General features: G+C 35.9%; 2 protein-coding genes across 5 annotated transcripts; both read right to left on the bottom strand.

Moving 5' to 3' along the window:
* Positions 1-310: 310 nt before the first annotated feature.
* Positions 311-2,516, bottom strand: LOC145029410 (GDP-Man:Man(3)GlcNAc(2)-PP-Dol alpha-1,2-mannosyltransferase-like). 4 transcript variants are annotated; one of them, XR_013676521.1, is made up of 5 exons: positions 2,174-2,516; positions 1,735-1,934; positions 1,566-1,621; positions 978-1,046; positions 311-876 (listed from the first exon to the last, which is right to left on the bottom strand). XR_013676521.1 is itself a non-coding variant. In XM_078977951.1 (5 exons), the coding sequence occupies exons 2-5, from the start codon at positions 1,782-1,784 to the stop codon at positions 802-804; spliced, it is 255 nt and encodes an 84-aa protein (XP_078834077.1). In that variant the 5' UTR covers positions 1,785-1,934; positions 2,174-2,516; the 3' UTR covers positions 311-801. The 4 variants fall into 4 exon arrangements, 2 of the variants coding, with proteins under 2 accessions (XP_078834077.1, XP_078834076.1); XR_013676520.1 differs by having other exon boundaries at positions 311-872; XM_078977951.1 differs by having other exon boundaries at positions 1,561-1,621.
* Positions 2,517-5,923: 3,407 nt separating this feature from the next.
* On the bottom strand, positions 5,924-7,483 carry LOC145030475 (uncharacterized). The gene has a single exon (XM_078978840.1). The coding sequence runs from the start codon at positions 7,481-7,483 to the stop codon at positions 5,924-5,926; it is 1,560 nt and encodes a 519-aa protein (XP_078834966.1).
* Positions 7,484-22,564: the final 15,081 nt, after the last annotated feature.

Below are 22,564 nucleotides of genomic sequence, written 5' to 3'. Positions count from 1 at the left end.
ACCCACACACACACACACCAACCCACCCACAAACACATACACACATACATACCCACCCACACACACACCCACCCACAAACACACACACACATACATATCCACCCACAAACACACACACATGTACATACCCACCCCCACACGCACCCACCCATAAACACACACACATACATACCCACCTATACACACACACACCCGCACACACACACATACATACCCACCCACCCACACCCGCACACACACCTACCCCCACCCCCACCCTCACAAACACCCCCCCCCCCCCCCCCCCCCCCCCCCCACACCCACACACACACAAACCTACACCTACACCCACTCACCCAACACCACCACGGCAATCACCGATCCACCATCACCACCACCACCACCACCACTAACCCGTCACTAGCACCACCATCATCGTTGCCGCCGACATCACCACCACTGATACAATTGCCGCCGCCACCACCATCGCATGTCATCACCACCACCGCCGCCGACCCGCTACCGTCACCGCCCCCACCCATACCCTACCACCGCTACCGTTTTCTAAAAATGAAAATCGATAGAAAAATACACATCTAAACACGTTTTCTAATTTTCTAAAACTGAAAATGAAAAATGAATAAATTTAATTAAACGCGTTTTCAAAAAATTTCAATGAAAAATGAAAACGGGAAACGAAAATCAAAAAAGGAAAACAAAAAATGAAAAGTGTTTTTCTGTAACTAAACGCAACCTAAATCTTTCAAATCCTGCAATCTTATTTCATCACCATCGTTTCTACAACTACCAACAACCTGGAGGTTAAGTGTAGGAGTGTCCACGTTCAGTTTCTTGATGAAAATTGCAAAGGTCTGAAGCAGAACAGCACGCGCCTGACTTAAAGTTTTTATTTAAAAAAAAAAAAACAAAATATTAGGTATCAAAGATCTTGCAAATTTTTAATGATTTTAACGCCTTTAATAAAAAAAAAACCACACCTTCATGGGCAAAATGTGAGCCACTGAAATGATTTTAGGTGGTGTTGTTTCTCTTTCCGGTAGAAGTTCCTGTTAAGTAATTTTTTAATATTAGTAATTGATATGATTATGATCTTATAAAAATGAGTACAAACTAAAAGTATATAATTAAGCATGAGGCATAAAAAAAAACACTGCAATCAAGTGTTGGTTTTATTGCATTAAAATACTTTCTTCATTAGTCTCATTCTCCCACAAATCCATCCCACAAATTGGATAGATGATTCCATTCCTTCCTCAATTCCATCCAACCAAACACTACAAACATAATAAAAATAACAGAACCATGTTTAAGTAAACCTTATCATTAAGCATTTGATAAAAACTGAATATGTAATTGGCGATATTTTGTTCTTCTGGTCCGCATATTTTAACAACACAAAACCATAAATAATATGAACCAAAAACAATGAAATATGACTTTTGCAGTAATGTATAATTTTTAACTTCAAAAAATTATTTTATTCAAACCATTCATAAGGCATGATAAGACCTTAAAATTATACAAAAAATCCAACATTTAAAGATCAAAGTAATTGCTAACCTTACCCTCACAGAATGAAAAAGGTATTGCGCTTTGAAATTTTGTGATAATCCTATCCAAGCTGCAAAAAATTAAGAAAAAGTTAGTAAATTATCTGATTTTGATTATTTAGTTACTTTTTTTGAAAGAAAGGTATTTAGTTACTTTTTTGTATTTAAATTATTTTGAATGTACCTTAGCAGCTCGTGTTCTTGCTCTGACCCAACATATAGAGTTGGGTACATTTAGGGTGGAGATGCTATAAAAGCAACATAGCCAAAAATAGTAGTCAACTTCAACATGGTAGAATTCATACAGCTTCGTTTGTGGTGATGCAGGAGCACATCACATATCTTCCACAAATTCTGAACTAAAGTCACATATCGATCATGAGTCTGAAATTGGTAATTCGATCTTCAGTGACAGCAAAAAAGATGATGAAAATCTCAACCAAATGATGAATAATCATTTTTTAAAGAATTAGGAGATGAGATACATCGAGATTCCAAATCAAAACAGCCGAGAGCTGGAAAATGATGTATCAATTCTTAAATAAAAATTAAAAAAAAAATGTGTAGAGATTACCAATCAAGCACAATCAATCTTCGATTAGTTGTTTTTACGCATTACTTACCTGCAGAAAAGAAATTGAGGATTCTAAAAAGATGATATGGAGGTGATGATGGATAGTGGCGTCTTCTTTTATCTCAACTATGTAACCCCTCTTGACTCTTGAGGTTAGGGCTTTTGTTGGGAATGAACAGAGAGGCCATCGAAACGCCTACATTTTCGCCGGTGACCAACAGAGATAGCAGAAAAAGACGAAGCACCGGGGTCAGCCCCCCTTTTTCGCGGAACATCCATCACATAATAAACACAAAAAGAACCAAAAATACGACAACAGATGAAAGAAAAGAACAATAACAGAGTAAATTACATGGGACAGAAAGAGGGAGGAATGCAGAGAAACAGAAGGAGACGATGAAGGATCAAAATAAAAATCTACAAATAACCAAATACAAAAGTAAAAAGGAATAAAAGACACACGTGGGATTAACCTAGATTTGCCACGAACAAGCAAGTCCATTAAAAAAAACATTATTATATACATTATCTCTCAGTAACCAATGTAGCAAACAAATAGAAAGAGAGAAAGAAAGTGGAACATAAAGAAAATGACAGGGACATAAAAAGAATATAAGCTGAAGGACGAAAATAGACAAATGTTAGGCACCTTTACTGTTCCTTTGATACAGAACTTTAATATATATATATATATATATATATATATATATATATATATATATATATATATATATATATATATATATATATAATAAAATCTAATAATTATTTCCCGTAAAAAACTATTTGCCAAAAATAATTAATAAACACAAAAAATAATAACAATGAAAATATTTAATTAGTTAAAAATAAAAATTGCACAATAAAACCTAGAAAATATAATCAGTATTACATAATACAAATCACTTTAGGTTGTCGTCTCAATCCTCGATCTGAATTTTCAGCCGATTCATCTAATAAAACATCGTGTAGGAGTGTGGGTTTGTTCACCTCTATATAAAAAAAATACAAATAGTATTTTATGTCGAGTCTTATTTTAGTTTTTACATTAAAAGTTATACTTTAGTATATTTTTTGTTTGAACTTATATAAGTTGTCAAAAACACTTTCAACTTTATTATTATTATTATTATTATTATTATTATTATTTTCTTTTTATAAATTTATTTACTATCTTTCATATAATAATAACTTTATGTATCATTACAAATTATAGTGAAATAAAATTTTATATATTATTAATTAATATAGATTTAATATATAGAATAATATTATAATTAATAGTTATTACATTTTATAGTATACCGAGTCATATTTTATAAGTTAGAAATAAATACACATAAAATTGATTGATTAATATTGTCATTTAGAACTTTGACATCATTTTCAAGTGACATCAAATTTGGTTTTTTAGAACCGGCAAATATTATGAGGGACGACCGCCTAGCAAGGTACTAGGCGGGCCTAGAAAAAAAAAGGAATTACAATTGATTTTGGATTACAAACATTTCAGCGGGCAAGTACACCAATCAGCCCAATTATACTGACAATTGATTCTCCTGTGTCTAAGCCAAACGAGGACAAGAGACTTAATATTATCTATAATCTGGAAGGGGGTAGATTGAATGCTCCTAAACACCCAGTCACATCTCATTTTCCATAGTAACCATATGGCACCATAACAAACACTAATTAGGTTGTTTCTCATTCTCTGACATCTTCCCCAAGTTTTTACAAATCTGATGAGTTCTCCGATGGTTTGGAATTGTGGATTCGGAATATCGCACCATTTAAACATCAGGTCCCATATTATGCTCGCCGTTGGGCAACGAAACGGAACGTGCTCCGAATCTTCTTCCTCAAGATGGCATTGGGAGCATGTTGAGTGTAATATTGTGACTCCTCTCTTCTTTAACGCCACATTTGTTGGGATACGTCCCGGACTAGCTTTCCAAATAAAGGTATAGACCTTTAAGGGAATATCATGGATCCAGGGGATGATTACTTCGTTGTTTGCCAGTTCTACATTATCAATCTTGAGTCTGATCGCCTCTACGTGAAACGTACCATCCTTCGATAAGGGACAGTTCCATGTATCAGGTTCCGGGGTTGGCTGGTGTTCTCCAATGACATCATACGGCATCCTAAGACTATGAATTTGTTCAACAGATGCAGGGATTGATCTCCATTCCCAAGTGTGGCCCTCTACTTGTACTCTTTGACTAACCCTGCAAGTCTTATGTCTTTCAAGCTGATAGAGTTCTGGGAATTTGTCTTTTAATGACTCACTATCGCACCAACTGTCCATCCAGAAGAGGGTGTCGTTACCATTCTTCACCTGTTTCTTTAAAATGTCATGAAAGTTTATCCCCACCTTAGTTAGGTCAGTCATCACTTCCGTCATGTTTTTCCACACACCTGGAATAGTTCATTTTGATAAAAGGTTAGCGGGTTTGTTATGCAAATTATGAATTCCCATAATTACACGGCTCCATAAGGCTGTTCTTTACTTTAAGATAATGCAAGAAACATCAAGATAGTGCAAGAAATGGGGTGGGTTGGAGATGATTTACAACATTTTCATGTAAAATAATAGGAGATGCACCCGGGTTGGGGAAATCGGTGTTTGAAGAGAAAAGTCAAGGTTTAAATACTTTCAAAAACCGAGTAAAACTATAATGCAATTATATCAACACCACAAATACTCATAAACTCGGGCTTTTATTCCAACTACACAATTTTAAAAACATACTGGGATTACAAAATAATAGAATTACAAGATACTCCTCTAGGCACAAAATAAAGGATGTTACATACAAACAAGGTGAAGTGCATGATTATTATCCATGTTACGTCACTGTATCCAAGGACCTCACATGCCTCATAAACAAACAAACATAGGGGAGCAAATATACCATGAGATAATTTGCTCCTTCAGGAATAAAAATTACTAACACGTACTTATGAACTTTCCACAAAAAAAAAAAAAAAAAAAAAAAAAAAAACTAAAATAATGTTTAAGGATGCATCAAGTAATCACGCCACTTGTCGATAAACGCCAACTTGTCTTCAGTCAAGTTTGGAAGTTCACGATGTTGAAGGGTGTTGATTATATTTGTAGTCTCACCGAGAAGTTGAGCTGCTGCATGGACACTCGCCTCCCTTTTCTCTATCTCCCTTGCATGGCATTTCATTGCTATGGCTCGGGGTAAGTTGGTGAGACACGCAGCCAATATGTCAGCGATCATTGATGATAATTGCTTAAATATTTCATCTTGACTAACCTGGTCAATGTTCCTTTGATTGGAGAGAATGAGTGTTTCGGTGATCCGATACATTGAATTGGCAGCAATAGACCTGTATTTGGAGTCATCATTTTCCAACTGATTATTGACCATGTTTCTAGATATGTCCCTCAAGCTTTTAAGAATCTGTCCAGCTGTATACCCAGGTTTTGGCAGCTTGTTTCCTAACCATTTCCGGCGGACTTCAACTTCTACACACAAAGTTTTAGCGACCTTTTGAATGCATTTATCCTCATCGGTGACATTGAGGCTTTCTTCCACATGTGCGACATAAACAAGACCTTCATCCACACCACTCAACAACTCATCAATTTCACCTTCATCTTTCAAAGAAATGGCAATTTCACCTTTATCTTTCAAAGAAATGGCGATAGCTGTCAGTGTTACCAACGGTAAGCTCCAACAATTGAGATATTCTTTTGAACCTAAAGATGGAACAAGAGGGCTGTCAAACTCTTCAACTCCTTTAAAACCGTTGGATCCCTCTAAAAGCTTCATAAGATTTTTGGGTTGTTTTTTTCAGCCTTTTGGATTAAGCGATTCACCGATTTTGATATGCCTTTCAATGTTCTCTCTGCAAACTCCGTGTCGTCTTCAAGCTGCAAAACATACCTGCTGTCATCTTTTCCTTGATTCTCTGGATTTCGTTCCGACACACAGCTGTCTGGGGAGCTAAACATGGCCTTCAACCGCTTCCAGCAATAGGAGACACATTTCAAAGAGAGAAGTGAGCTAAACATGGCCTTTAACCACTTCCAACAGTAGGAGACACATATCAAAAAGAGAAGTGGAATAACCCCTATCATCTTGCAAGCTACCACGAATGTCTCCTGAAATTTTATGCAAATGCTGAGAAATAGGATTTTTAATTTCTCAATGACAATCTTCCCTCTGAGGCCGGGGCTTCTGAATGGGATATTTGGTACCCTTCTCTTTTCCCAATCTGATAACTTCTGAGTCCAGTAGCTCTCCACTTTAAAGACCTTGATATGGTTCCTAATCCACTGTGGGGACAACTTAAAGCTTAAGGCTGCAAAACATCTAGAAATAGGGGCAAGTGCTCCCAATATGACTCCGATAAACTGTATTATGAGAATCACTAACATTGACCACTTATAATCCGTATCATATTCCATCATATCTTTATCCTGTTTTGGTATGATAATATAAACGTGCAATGCAGTGCTTATAAGACATATTACCCCAGAAGCAGAAGTTGTAGCAGAGCAAACCGTCATGAATTGAGGGCTTCCGGTTCCTGCCATGATCCAGTAGTTTCTCACATGATGCTGTAACTTTTCAACAGTTAATCTTCCTCCGTTGAGTGCTTGCTGTAGATCCTTTGAAGCTTTTTGATGAGCCGCTTGGTATTTGGATTCTAGAATCTGTTTGGTCTTGAGAATTGCTAAACATGAGCATGCATATATCATGAGCAACAGGAGTAACATAGCTGCATAAATCGTTGCTATCAACTTTGGGCCTGTTAGTAATATGCCTAGCGGTGTAGATCCTATTTGAGTCTCAAACGGCTCCTCAGACGTGTTGTAGGAGACAACTCCCGTGCTTATTTGAATGCAAACGTTCACAGCCAAGGTGATCACCAGAATACCTAAACCTATCATGTTTGAGACAAGTTCGTTGCTTTCCATGGTTGCTAGAGAAGGCAATAGATTCGCCATAATAGTACACATGAAGCTCAACCCTCCAAGCTTTGCAATGCGGTCCACATGACTTGGTGTTAGATCGGTCAGACCATTGGGTAGCTTTATTGCGACACCTATCACAGTAAGAGAAGCAGCATTCAAAGTGAAATACTTACATGGAAACCAGAACTTTCTGTTACGCAAACCATGTAATAAATCAGCCACCATTACAATGATGCAAAACAGAGATGCTAATGCGATATACATCCCAATCCACCACATAGGTTTTCCGTAGTGCTCTTCCTTATTCAACTTGTATGCCAATTCCATAAAGCGAAACTGGCAATAATCTGGAATATCCCCGCAATCCACAATAACTTGATCAAGCGACTCATTTTGCTCGGATCCCATGTTCAAGAGAAATCAAATGCTGGTAATTAACTAATTAAGGGGGTGTAAGGAGATGCAAGGGGGATGAAGGCCAGGGTGCAAGCCAATTAAGGAGATGACAGATGATCAGAAAGACTTAAAAAGGAGCTATGTTGTTGCTTCCAATAATCCCTACTTTAATTAAGAATATGAACCATGGAGGACCACCATGCATATTTAGGTGAAAAGGTTAAGTAAGACATTTAGGTGAATACCGAGATTCCACCAAAATATATATCATCAAAAAAGCAGATAATACAAAAATCCTCAACTAAGTATAAAAGAACATTAAATCAAATTCGTCCAATCAAACTTCAAAGCTTTAATCCTATGAACATGATTGATTTATTCGTAGATAAATTGACGAATGCAAATGTTATATAAAATAATTCGATTATAATTTATGTTGTATGTATTAGTGTTAAAGGTAAATCGTAAAGGCAAATTGCAAATGTAAAGTAAAGATAAACGACAGATGCAAATTCGCCAATGCATCCTGCTCACTGGTCCCTCTGTCAAGTCAACTCGTTTGCTTGTTCTGCATTTATTTTTTAAAGGCCATAAGATATAGAGTAATTTACACCAATGGTCCCTATGGTTTAGCGTAATTTGTGTATTTGGTCCCTAACTTATTTTTTTAACTTATAAGGTCCTTATTTTTTGTTTTTGTTACGCGTTTGGTCCGTTTCTTACCTAAAAAGACTATTTTACCATGATTTTTTAATGTATTTATATAATCACACCCCAACCCCATCCCTCTCACCTTACCTTACCTACCTTATATATCAGTTTTTCCTGTTTAAATGATAATGTTTTTAGGTAAGACTTGGACAAAGCGCATAACAAAAACAAACAATAGAGACTAAGCGTGTAACAAAAACAAACAGTATGGACCTTTCGATTTAAAAAAACAAGTTAGGGACCAAGCACACAAATTACCCCAAACCATAGGGACCATTCGTGTAATTTACTCTAACATATATATCAGATAATAAAATCAATAATATATGGATCAGGAGTTACTATCAATGATTAAAACGTATACATTGGTGGTAAAGGATTACACATAATTGATCAATTGGGAAAGGAAATTCATGTGATATAAACAGCTCTATTATGATACCAGTAGCATTAGTCAATTCACTTGGGAAGCAGATTCCTCAGACAAGATGCAGATAGTGGTGTACAATTATGTTGACGAGAGCATTGTGTAACAGAAAAGGATTGGAGATAAGAAGGAAAGTATTGTAATCCATAAATATTCCTAGGTTTTAGGCTAATTCTTTGTAATGCTGTTGTATTTCCCTTGTATATATTGTATACGCCTGTGAATGGAATGCTAACTGATTCCTTCATCTTAAATTTCTCTTATTCTGATCTGATCCATATTTCTACATGGTATCAGAGCATACCAAACTACACTGAATCTGAAATTCTCGAACTCTGATCTTGAACTTGAACCCGAATCGTACGAATGGCTGATAAGGGAGGCTCACCATCAAACATAAACCCGGTGATTGTCCAGAATGTTCAGGACGCACCGTTTCCGACTGGAATCACCCTCGATAATACGAACTACCCGCTGTGGTCTCAACTCATGGAGATGCGCATCGGGGCTCGCAATAAATCAGGCTACATCACTGGTAAAACACCTAAGCCCACCTCCGACAATGAAAAAGAACTCGAAACCTGGCTCATTGATAATAATCGAGTCAAAAGCTGGCTAATTGACTCAATGCAACCATCCCTAATCCGGCGTTTTATCAGACTGCAAACGGCGGCGGAGATCTGGGAGGCTGTCGGAAAGACATTCTATGATGGAAGCGACGAGACCCAACTATTCGAACTGAACCGGCGGTCCTTCAATACCCGGCAAAACGGACGTGCATTACCGACTTACTACAATGAATTGGTAAGTATTTTTCAAGAAATTGATACTAGACTTACTGCACAGGAAGAAACAGTGGATGAGACTGTGACTGTGAACAAAACTATAACTCGCCTGCGTGTGCACATTTTTCTAGCTGGACTAGATCCCGATTTTAGCCAAGCTAGAAGTGAAATATTGAGAAAGGATCCACCACTAAGCCTAGAATCCAGTTATGCTTATATCAGAAGAGACTTTAGCCAGAGACAGACTATGGAGGAAAAGAAGGTCGAAGCCGACAACATGGTTCACCTGGCCTCTCGTAACATACCACAAAAAGGAAAAAATACGACTGGAAAGAAGAATAATTTCTCATGCACCCATTGTGGAGAGGAAGGTCATTCAAAGCAAAGGTGTTATGAGATAATTGGCTATCCGGAGTGGTGGGATTTTACGAAAAAACCAAGGAAGAAACTTAGCCAAGCTGCTGCAGTAAATGCAACTCAACATCCAGATCCTCCAATCGCTGCTCATACCTCCACTCCTGACTCGGGTACGTTTTGTAAAACTCAACAAAAACAGACTAACTGGATTATAGACACTGGTTCCACCGACCACATGGTAAATGATAAGTCCTGTTTAACAACATCATGTAACTCTAAACAAAACATAGTACAAACCGCAAGTGGTGACTCAGAAAAAGTTACATGTGAAGGAACTGTACACATATCGAACTCTATGAATCTTGATTCAGTTCTTGTGGTCCCATCATTATCATCTAATCTTCTATCAGTTAGTCAAATCACTGAAACCTTGAACTGTTATGTAATTTTCTAGCCAACCTACTGTGTGTTTCAGGACATAGTAACACACAAGATACTTGGTTATGGTACTAGGCGAGGGAGGCTGTATTACTTGGAGGACAATCATGAGAGTCAGGCGTTTCATACTGGAGTAAAGGAAGTAAATAAATCCATGGCGATGTTGTGGCACCGTCGTCTCGGGCATTTGTCTTTTGGTTATTTGAAAAAACTGAAACCAAATTTATTTCTGAATTTAGTTGAAAGTGAATTTAAATGTGATATTTGTGAGTTGGCAAAAAACACAAGGATTTCGTATGTTCCTAGCAATAATAAAGTTTCTACTCCTCTTATTAAAATTCACTCTGATGTTTGGGGACCTGCCACAATCTCTACTCCTAATGGTGCACGTTATTTTGTGACTTTTATTGACGAGTGTACTAGAATGGTGTGGGTTTCGTTACTTAAAACCAAAGGAGAAGTGTTGCTTGCATTTAAAGAGTTACATCAACTAATCAAGACTGAATATAGGATAGATATCCAAATATTACAATCTGATAACGGTGGTGAATACATAAACTATGAGATGGATCGTTTTTGCCAGGAAAATTCTATTAGACAGCAGACCTCTTGTGCCGGGACCCCGCAACAAAATGGCCTAGCTGAGAGAAAAAATAGGCAATTATTAGAAATTGTTCGTGCCTCCTTATTCGACATGAATGTACCACGGAAATTTTGGGGAGAAGCAGTCAGGTCTGCTGCATACCTCGCTAATAGAATGCCATCTCGCGTACTTGACTTTGCCACACCTTTACAAAAATTACAAGAGCTTGTCAAACAACCAATTAATCTTGGACTTGAACCAAGAATATTTGGTTGTGCTGCATATGTTCACAAAAACGAAGGTAAACTTGAACCAAGGGCTGTAAGATGCATGTTTATTGGATATGCACACCAAAAAAAGGGCTATAGATGTTATGACCCACTCGAAAATAAAACCTATGTATCTCGTGATGTGTCATTTCATGAAAATACTAAGTTTTATGGGGACGAGACTTCACTTCAGGGGGAGAGCGTCGGAGAAGTAAAGTCTCACGATGATGTCTTTGAATTCAACATTGAAGAAAGTAACTTAAGTGACAGTGATGGTCAAACAGGAACCTCATCGGGTGAAGCCCAAAATAGCGAGACACAAATGGAGGCAGAAGTAGCTGGACCAGAAATGGAGGCCGAAGTAGCTGGACCAGAACTAACAAATGAATTGTTTTTTTTGATAATAATGTGCAGGAAATCGAAGGTCAGACCCAAGATCATACACCAGCCCAACAGAACATACCTGGCGCTGATTCTGAAGCCCACGAGGATGTAATCGGCGTTGAACAGGGGCGACGTTTTCCGATCAGGAGCACACGAGGAATTCCAAAAACACGTTATCAAGCTGACTTAAATGCAAAAACAAAATATCCGATCGGGAACTATGTGTCACACCATCGACTCGCAAAGTCACATGTGGCTACAATCAACGAATTATCCACAGTAGCAATTCCACGAGATATTCACGAAGCACTACAAGATAAGAGGTGGAAGAAAGCCGTAATGGAAGAAATTGAGGCATTAATGAAAAATGGTACGTGGGATTTTGTAGATGTGCCCCAAGATAAAAAATTGGTTGGCTGTAGGTGGATTTTTACGGTCAAACTTGATGCAAATGGGAATATTGATCGATTCAAGGCGAGACTTGTAGCCAAAGGATATACGCAAAAATACGGCATAGATTATGGAGATACATTTGCTCCGGTGGCAAAGATGAATACGATACGTATATTGATCTCCATAACTGCAAATGAGAACTGGCCCTTAAAACAATTAGATGTAAAAAATGCTTTTTTAAATGGGCATTTAGAAGAAGAAGTGTACATGGAGTCACCCCCCAGTATGAACTGTAATGGGAAAGTATGCAAGTTAAAGAAAGCGTTATATGGGTTGAAGCAGTCACCTCGTGCATGGTTTGGGAGGTTCACAGGTTTTATGAAGAAGATCGGATACAAACAGAGTGATGCCGACCATACATTATTCGTTAAAAATGTGAACAAGAAAATCAGATCCCTTATAGTATACGTTGATGATATGGTGATAACCGGAAACGATGATGTTGAAATAAAGAAACTCCAAGACCTACTTGCTACAGAATTTGAGCTGAAAGACTTAGGCCCACTGAAGTACTTCTTGGGTATTGAAGTGTCGAGGTCAAGGAGGGGAATTACCATGTGTCAGCGAAAATATATCTTAGACTTACTAGCTGAAACAGGAATGCTAGATTGCAAACCCATAGACACTCCAATCGAAACAAATCACAAGTTGTATATACTCCCGGATCAAGTACCAGCAAATAGGGAGAGGTATCAGAAACTCATTGGAAAACTCATATATTTGTCACACACTAGGCCAGATATTGCTTATGCGGTTAGTGTTGTAAGTAGATTCATGCATGCACCGAGTGAAGAACATATGGCAGCGGTATACCGAATTCTGAGATATTTGAAAGCTACACCTGGAAAAGGACTCTTTTTTGGAATGAAACAAGATCATAGCATAAAAGGATATACAGATGCGGATTGGGCTGGTGACCGTACGGATGGTAAATCAACTTCTGGGTATTTTACCTTTGTTGGTGGAAATTTAGTCACTTGGAGGAGTAAAAAACAAAAGGTGGTTTCTAGGTCGAGTGCAGAAGCAGAGTATAGGGGAATGGTGCATGGCGTGTGTGAATTATTATGGATAAAACGAATCTTGCGAGATATTGGCGTATCTGTGACTAGTCCTATTAAATTGTATTGTGATAATGAGTCAGCTGTGAAGATAGCTAACAACCCGGTCCAGCACGATAGGACTAAACATGTAGAAATCGACAGACACTTCATCAAAGATCATCTTGAACGAAAGACTATAGAGTTACCACACGTAAGTTCTGAAGATCAACTGGCGGACATGCTAACAAAGGCGGTATGTGGGAGAGTTTTTGAATGCTCTCTTGACAAGCTGGGAATGTTAGATATACATTCTCCACCTTGAGGGGGAGTGTTGACGAGAGCATTGTGTAACAGAAAAGGATTGGAGATAAGAAGGAAAGTATTGTAATCCATAAATATTCCTAGGTTTTAGGCTAATTCTTTGTAATGCTGTTGTATTTCCCTTGTATATATTGTATACGCCTGTGAATGGAATGCTAACTGATTCCTTCATCTTAAATTTCTCTTATTCTGATCTGATCCATATTTCTACAAATTATTGTCCACCATGTGTGGACCAGAATTCACGAACATCCTGCAATCAAGATAACAAACGTGAAAAATTCTACACAAAAAATGGGAATTCAATCACATTATGTTCATGTGGACCATTATACAAAATCCTTATCCAGCCAAAAGGGATTTATGTACTAACATCTAGAGCCTTCATTCGCCTTTAGCAGCATTTGCTTTGTGCTCTAATCAACTCTTTTCAAATACTTTTTTTTTTCCGATTTGATGCATTATCACCAATATAGTGTTGAAAGTATAAGCTAGATTCGTCTTAAAGAATATAGTTTAAGTTGGTAATTATGATAGGTAGTTAGTGCCAAGAAGTTATGGCAGTTAAGATTGGTTATTTAGGGATAGTTAGTTAGTTATAGTTTGTTATGGCCAACCACCAATTTATGAAGAGTTGCAATGGTTACAAAGGGTTGAGATGACTCTCTCTCTCTCTCTCTCTATATATATATATATATATATATATATATATATATATATATATATATATATATATATGTATGTATATGTGTGTGTGTGTAGACATGGAGTTATTAATGAAAATATGTGTTTGTTGTTTAAAGAAAGTTGCAGCGACTTTCCTACAATGTTTTATTTGTCTAATTAGCACCAACAAACACATAGCATGAATGATAATCAAATTATTTTCTATCTGTTTTGGGGAGATTTATCATTTGCATGCCTTGGTCAAATTATGGATGAATACATCGATCATAATATTAAAGCTTTGAAGTTTGAGGATTTTATATTATCTACTTTAATTATTAAAGTTTCATGAGCAGGATAATTAAAGTGATAGATATAAACATGATAGTTTTCGTTTTAAAAATTAGACATCCAAAAAACTAGAGTTGGCAGCAATAGCCAATAACAAAAAGATAATTTCTAGATGTTGGATGATGCTAAATTACATGAATCCATGTGTCTTGGATTAATTTGTCTATTTGGTCTAGCTTTTTGTTTTTTTTAACTTGGATCATCCCTATGATTTGTTTTTGTTTTGAATTTGATACCTAACCGAATCAAAATAATGATAAAATTACCATATATATATATATATATATATATATATATATATATATATATATATATATATATATATATATATATATATATATATATATATATATATATATATAAGGGTAGGTTCATTGAAACCACTATATTTTGTGAGACGGGAAGACGCAATTCTAGCACTTATTTTGTAGATAAAAAAACATTTTTAAAATGTAAATAATTGAAAACTTTTGAATTTTTTTAAGACAAAACTACAAAATTGGTCCTTATGGTTTGCGAAAAACTTTGGATAGGGTCCAAAAAGTTTTCAACTTGCATAGAAGATCCAAAATCAAAAAACTTCCTGTGATTTTAGTCCAAAAAAACTTGAAAAGACGATTATGCCCTTTTTTGTGTTTTTTTTATATTTATCCTAATATTATTTTACTTTAATAATAAAAAGAAAAAAAATTATCCCCTTACCCCCACCTACCCCCACAGTTCTCTCTCTCTCTCTCTCTCTCTCTCTCTTTCCGCCCCCTTCTCTCTCTCTCTCTCTCTCTCTCTCTCCGTCTCTTAAACAAATGGTCAAAAACTTAAAACACAGGACCTTAATCCACCACCACAGGACCACCACTGCCCTGAACCCACGACTATCGTCACCCTAAAGCCACCACTACCGCCACCCTACATGTGTCTTACTTCTTCAAATTTTTTTCTTGACCAAATTGCAGTCATTTTCACTATTTGAAAATGGAAAAATTGTGATTGGAACAGATGAAATCACCCAGTCGAGTGATTCTAGGTTTCCATCAATGGTGGTTCACAACAATGGAATAGGAGGAGACAGTGTTTCAAGTTAGTAAAATTTAGAATGAAGGTTATTGGGTCGACTTTCATCACTAACAACAAGACCTGTCTTCTCCATTCACTATGATTCAAAAGGTAACCTTGATTCTGTCATTCCAACTATTAGAATCAGGAGAGCAAATAGGGGATCAAAGATAAAATCAATCTTCCAGAAATCTCTAGTGATGTTCTGATCAATTCTGGAAGAAAGCAACTAGAGAAAGAAGTAGCGATGTTTCGATCATTACTCCAAAAACCGGTAAATCATTACTCTAGAAATAGGATGGAAAGGCAACTCCAGTGTCAGGTGAAGGTGCAAGGGCCATCGCTTGAGCAGACACGGTGGCTGCCATTGAGATTTCCTTGAGGGAAACAACGAAAGCCTTCACCACACCCGTCAGAAACCTAAAATACTCAAGAAACCTGATGGGTTTTGGTCATAAGAACATCCTATGTGCTCATACAAACCCTAATGCTTGGATCTAGGTTTCTCTATTGTACATGCAAGTTATCCAAGACTATAAACCCTAGATCTAGCATATAATAATCAATATAACTTATAATTAGGGTTTAGATCATACCTTGATTGTTATACAGCAATAACAATCCCAATTCCTCCTTGTATTGACTTTAGAAAGCTTAGAGTCACAAATGTCACTCCTCTAATGGTTCACAAACACCAAGAGCAAGTGGATGAAGAGGAGAGAGGATGGAGGCTGCCCAAAAACGTGTGAAACCCTAGAAGGATGCTTAGCCACGTTTTTGGGTCATAAGGGGTCTATATATAGTGAGGCTATTAGGGTTATCTAACAAGGAAACCCTAATTTGGATGCTTAAGCCCTAAGCAACCCATAGATTCCTTTCCTTAAGGCCTTGGACGATTTCCTCATGGGTTTCCCCATAGAATTCTTCCACTCCTTAATATAAGGCAATCCATAGCCCAAATTGCAATTATCTTATAATTACAATTCCAGTCCCTTAAGTTTAATTAATCTCTTTTAGTCACAAAACTAATTACTAATTAATTATTGACTAATATCAATTAAACAATATGATTTTTCCTTTAATATATTATTCTCATAATATATTAATAAATCATATTTAATCCTTTCTTTCCATAATTCATCCTATCAAGTTGCTTTGGTGAAGGCAACCTAAAAGGACCATGCACCATCGGGTCAAGTACATACCAAAATAGATATGGACTTAGACACTAATCCAACAGTCTCCCACTTGGATAAGTCTAATAACTATTATGCATATGACTTCAGATCCTGATCTGCAATCGCAGCTTTCCAAAGCCGCTGTCAACTCTGATCCTATCAGATACGCGTGTCCTTTAGATAAGGGATCATATATTCCTCCATTCTAGATATTGTAAGACATGATTTCTAATCATTCTCTTTGTACTATTTCTCGAATTCTGATTTATGACGACTGACTAATTGAACAAATCAAATTAGCCCTAGCCCGGCCGAGCATTTACGTTTGTCATCACTAAATCATCGAGGGGGCCCAAAGATATCGCTTTTATCTTACTTTGGATAAAAGGAACGGATAAACTTTGATACAATGCTTGCTTGCACTCACTCACCGAATTACACACAACAATATGTTTTATAACACCAAGTTACTAGTGCGTTTACATATTATCAATGTGCAACCGATTTGCAAGATACAACTCACACATCTCGGTTTCAAGAATATAAGATGTTATCGTCTCACCAATCACTCATGATACAATTCATGAAGTGATCCAAGTGAGCGTGGGTTTAATCCAATGCTCAAATCATATTCATAAGCACTCATGAACGTTGCAGCAAACATTTGCTTATGTCTAATACTCTTTTAGACAATCCACACACCAATTCACAACAGTCTTCCTTCATACCTACTTCCAACATATGAACGACTGTGGCATGTTCGAATAATTTTACTATTCTAAACCAATTAAATTATTCAGGAAGTCAAAACATGCAAAGTGAAACACAAGAATAATACTAATCCCATATGGCCTCAACCCTTTGAGCATAAATAAAACACCTTTTATTTATCACCATGTCGATTACTGATTATTTGTCGTTTCGGGTAATCAACTTCTTACTTGAATTATTACACTGGTCCCATGCTCTTAGCATGCACACAATGTTTACCTATGGTTCTTACTTTGTGAAATAGATCAAATTGAACACATTTCCAATCATTCTCATTTCACAACTCCTAATCCCTTTCCATAAGTAAAAGAATATCAAATTCTTGCCACTTACAGAATATATTAGATTCTAAAATTTTATGCAATGATCCTTTCGTAATGTCAATGCACTAAAGTCACAAAGACTGTTGCCAATGATATTACAAAGTCCTCTATTGGATATTGTTACAATACAATTCCTTAGATATGATGTCTCTCACTCAAAGTACATTCCTTTGAACATCCTTTTGCATAAAAGTTTCTAATCTAGTCATAGATTTTCAATATTCAATTCCCAATATGGACACGTTTCCATAATTTTCATATGACAACTCATTCTTAGTAGAATCTTATCTATTCATAATAATGTCGATATGGTCCATCCAATATGGAAACATTTCCATATTTTCCAATACTATACTTTTAATTACTCACAAGCGACCAATCCTCGCCGAACTTTGGATTGTCCTTTGATAGTTGTTTAATTATTTTAGTCAAAACCGATTCTTGTCCTTTTTCCCTCTAAATACGCTAGACATTTGGATAATTTTAGAATGGTCAAATATTATAGCATTTGCAATCGATCCTATACCCGAAGCGTATGGGACACGATGCATAATGTCTTACATATTTTATTTGCTATGTTCTCAAATATTCGAATTGTGAAGAGGAATGTCGTAGTCATAATCGAAATTTAAGAACACACTATGTACATTTGACTAAATTATTAACATTCCACAACCTAAGCCTTTAGATTTGAAATGAAGCATAATATTATCTCCCTTAATTATAGCAAAACAACTATTCAACCCTTACAACTTTGCAAAGTATGAATCTTGTTTTCTATAATTAATATTGCTACCTTGCAATACTTGCCATAATAATCATACAATCATAACTTTTATGCTCCCACTATCATGATGATTATTATAAACATAACACTTATGCTCCCACTAGCTTTGCTATGTATTCATAAACATCTTAACTTTCAGAAAAACAATACTTATTGAATTTCTTAAGTCCATGTTTCTAATACTTAATGCTTTGATAATCTTTTATCAAGGCTTTTTGAACTTATACGCCTTTGCCTTAGATAGCTCATATGTGTGTCTAAACAATTAAGACTAATTGCCAAACCTCACAATTCAAATCATGGAAAGGGATACTGTAACCATAATCGAATTTGAGAATGCAATTTTACAATCACTATCTTCTTAAAATCTTTCGTAGTGAAAGCATTTCCTCACAATCATTTTTCATGAAGGAGGAAATCTTATGACACTTAGATTTAAACGGCGTATGTGTTCCTATCCATGTGAATTTGTTAAAACCAAAGTTTACGACAAATTCAAACTCATATGGACCGAACTTTCTTAATCTTGATTTCTTGCCTTATGGTAGCACAGCTGCCCACCATGTCTTCCAAGTAGTTAAGCAGTTCACCTTTTCCCATCAATGTACTTTTCATTGACCAAGGTCCTTGCCTTTTATGCATTCAAATGAGAACTCATAGGGCTCACATGCATAATTAACTTAATTGGAACAGCACAGAAACAAAATAATGTCAACACGATAGGTTGTAAACCTCAACTCGTGTGCTAATGATGATTGATAAGGTTTATTTGATTTGTTCTTGAATCCTTTCAAGACCATTAAGACTCCCACTGACTCCTTGACATATACGATTCTCTTGTTAATAACCATTTCTTAACAAACAAATATTCAAGAGTTAGTGTAGCTTTTATCAAAAACACTTCATAAATTGGTTCTAGTTGGTCTTTGTCTTATCCAAGACATCACAACTTTCCACATTTGATGAATTTTATAAACCTTCTTAATACTTTTCACTCATTGTCACAATCTTAACTCTAAGACTTGTCTTGGAACGAAGTATGATTGACTTCTTGATTTAACCATTTCTTCAATTCTTGATTCCTCTTCTTAAACATACAATTGTACTAAGACTTACTTAGAGGATCAATTGAGATATGGTCTTAATCATTAAGACTTATCATAAAGCATAAAAGCTACTCTCCCTTCTTCTTAGAATGGAGAAACTTTTATCTTTCTGCCTACTTGATTCTTCTTATTCGTTTTGCTATTGATTTAAACCTTTTTAATCAATTCAGAATTACACTTAATCTTATAAGTATAATCATATTTACTAAACCTTTAGTACATCATGACGAATATCTTTGTCACTATTACGGCGGACTTTGATTAACACATAACTTTGTGTACTTGATCTCCTAGTCCTTTCACTTGACACTTTGTTAACGAATTAGTCTAATTTCCAAATATGAAATTTCTCATTCATCATGCAACCAAGTTGCATGATTCCAAGTTTCTGCCCAATTGAACCTTGGGCGATGAGAAACTCTCCCTATTTGGTAAATTCTTTACTTTTCCATAAACACCATAAATAAGAATCATATCCACTTTGTTGTAGAAATATGCAAACATCAATTTTCATAACGATTTCATTGCAAGGAAAAAACAAATAAATAAATAAGTCAAACCAAAATTTATTTTATTTATAAAAGCAGCGGAAAACATTTGTCCTTACAATACGAAATCCATTGAAAACTATGTATTTAAAAAAAAGGAAAATTTCTAACAACTCTATCATAACTATCTAAGCTCAAAATCTAATCTTCAAGTCCATGCGATAAAGATCCATTTCTTGTGATTAGATTCATCTTGCTCTTTCACTAAGCTTCCTTTCTTTTCACCGATCCTGCAAAAGATTCAAATGCAATCTTATCACATCATGTATTAAGAAATAATGAATAGGAACTTAACGGAGTTAGATAGTGGATTTTACCCGAAGCACAGCCATACTCTTTGACTCTCCCATCTTCTGGAATCTTCAGGCTCCTTGGGCAGACTTATATCCAACGCCCTTTCTTTTGGCAGCAAACGCAGGTCGGTTCTCCTAGAACGTCCTCGGAAGCATGGTCAGTTGACTTTCCCAACAAATACGCTCCATTGCTTTGCCAAATCATTTTTGATTCAGCAGTAATGAGCATGTAAGTTAGGTCAATGAGGTTGTCGTCATGATCCATCATATAATACTTTCTTTTGAACTCATTATATGATTCAGGAAGTGACTGCAGAACCCAGTTCACAGCCAATTCATCGGGGAATGACACACCCAACATAATCAACCTATCGATGAGTGATTTCATTCCTAGAACGCGTGCCCACACGGATTTACCATCTTCATGTTTCATTTCTAGCAGGGCTTTAGTGATATTGAACCTTTCAATTCTTCGATCTTGTGGGTTAGGGAGAAAAATTAGAGGAGGAGGAAGTGAAGCATGATTTCTTGTTCCTCGATCGAATCGTGGAATACCATCTTCATGTGGAATGCTTGTTCCACAGGATTTAGGAAGACCATAGTTGTCGAACTTTGACATCTACAAAACGGGAGAAACGAATTCAAGTTAGTTGATTGATTGAGTCCTTAGTAAATCACCCAAATGAGATACTAAGGCTAGGACCCAACACAATATGTTACAACCTAGAAAAGGGATGCCGTAATCTAGTTGCAGAATATTTGAAGGTAAGTGAATGACAATTCACTAATTTCCACCATGAAAAACGAAAAAGAAATTTAAGTTTTAAATCTATGAAAACTCCTAGATCCTTTGAGATTCATTGAACATTTCAATGGCATGTTTAAATCTCGATATGCCCCTCTTGTTTGTGACTGGGATGCCGAGGATCACAAAGCGGGTGTGAATAACCATGCAAACTTACATGGTGCCCTCACATGTTACAGTCACCTATTCGATGTGCCGGTAAACCACACACGCTCCACCGAACTATGAAAAACATTGAGTCACCCTTTGCCACCTTTGCTTAGAACCATTTAGTGTGCCGGTAAACCACACACGCTCCACTAACGTCTTCGCAAGGGCACAAAGTGTAATTTCATGGAAGTGCATCAATTCACTTTTGCCTAAGTAACTAAGATTGGGAATTTGAAAAACATTTAGTTACTTTTGTACTTCATTATACTTATAATGGAAGGTTTCATCCTATCCTACCTGTTCGGCTAATGACCCTCCACTAGTCAAGAGTGCGGTGGGTAAGAGTGGATACCCATTCAATCGCCATTTTATAGGCAATTTCCTTAAACACCCCTTATAGACCAGCTTCGTGAATGAGGCCTACTAACGGTAAGACTGACTTTTACTCATTCATATATATATAATGTTAGACTTTTAATGTTATATATAGTATAGGGTGTATTTTACATTTTTAAAATACTAGGTGGTCAAATTTAACAATTATACTTTTAATTCAATTAAATTGTAAATTTAAACTTTTATGGATTTATTAAACCTCTTTTAATTATACACCTTAATTAATTAATAAAACCATAAGGGTGTGGTTTGAACTTTTTAAAACAAAACTAGGGTTTTAGAATTTAACATTCCTAATTAAACCTTTAATCAACTTTTAAATTCCAAAACTTGAGGGCAAGTTTTGAAACATTTCAAAATATTAGGGTTTAGAATTTAAATATACATCAAAATTAAACTATTAATTCAAAATTTAAATTCCAAAACTTGAGGGCAAGTTTTGAAACCTTTTTCAAAACATTAGGGTTTCAACTATTTAAATTTTAAAACAACAAAACTTTTGAGTTCAAATTTAAACTATAAAACCTAAAGGGGAAAATATGAAACTTTTTATAACAACAAGGATCAAATAACAAATAATCTTAATTAAAATTTAATCACATAATTATCCATATTTGATTTATTTAATGATTTCTTGCAAAACAATTTATCAATTTAATCAAAATAATTAATCAATTATCACATAAGGAAACAAATATTTTATTAGTTGATAAATATCTTCAATTAGATCAAGAATATACTCATATATATCAAAAAATCGGATTAACATTGATCTAATATGATATGGAAACTATCCTCAAGCAAAAACAGCAAGAAATCCTGAAAATAGCTCCATCTGACACTTGAACTCGCCGAGTACCCCCATGGACTCGTCGAGTAGGGGAAACTCGCCGAGTCC

Source organism: Lactuca saligna, chromosome 2 (assembly GCF_052625555.1).
Source record: "Lactuca saligna cultivar CGN05327 chromosome 2, ASM5262555v1, whole genome shotgun sequence".
In the NCBI taxonomy this organism is placed as follows: domain Eukaryota; kingdom Viridiplantae; phylum Streptophyta; class Magnoliopsida; order Asterales; family Asteraceae; genus Lactuca; species Lactuca saligna.
Note: the sequence above shows the minus strand (reverse complement) of the source record. Positions and strands in the feature narration are given on the sequence as shown.

Bases quoted from the DNA above. Each gene is read 5' to 3' on its own strand.
- LOC145029410 (XM_078977950.1), bottom strand. From the start codon at position 1,784: ATGTACCCAACTCTATATGTTGGGTCAGAGCAAGAACACGAGCTGCTA. The intron at 1,622-1,734 runs GTACATTCAAAA...AATTTTTTGCAG, and splicing joins CAAGAACACGAGCTGCTAAG to CTTGGATAGGATTATCACAA. The intron at 873-977 runs GTGTGGTTTTTT...ACTTTAAGTCAG, and splicing joins CTCACATTTTGCCCATGAAG to GCGCGTGCTGTTCTGCTTCA.
- LOC145030475 (XM_078978840.1), bottom strand. From the start codon at position 7,483: ATGGGATCCGAGCAAAATGAGTCGCTTGATCAAGTTATTGTGGATTGC.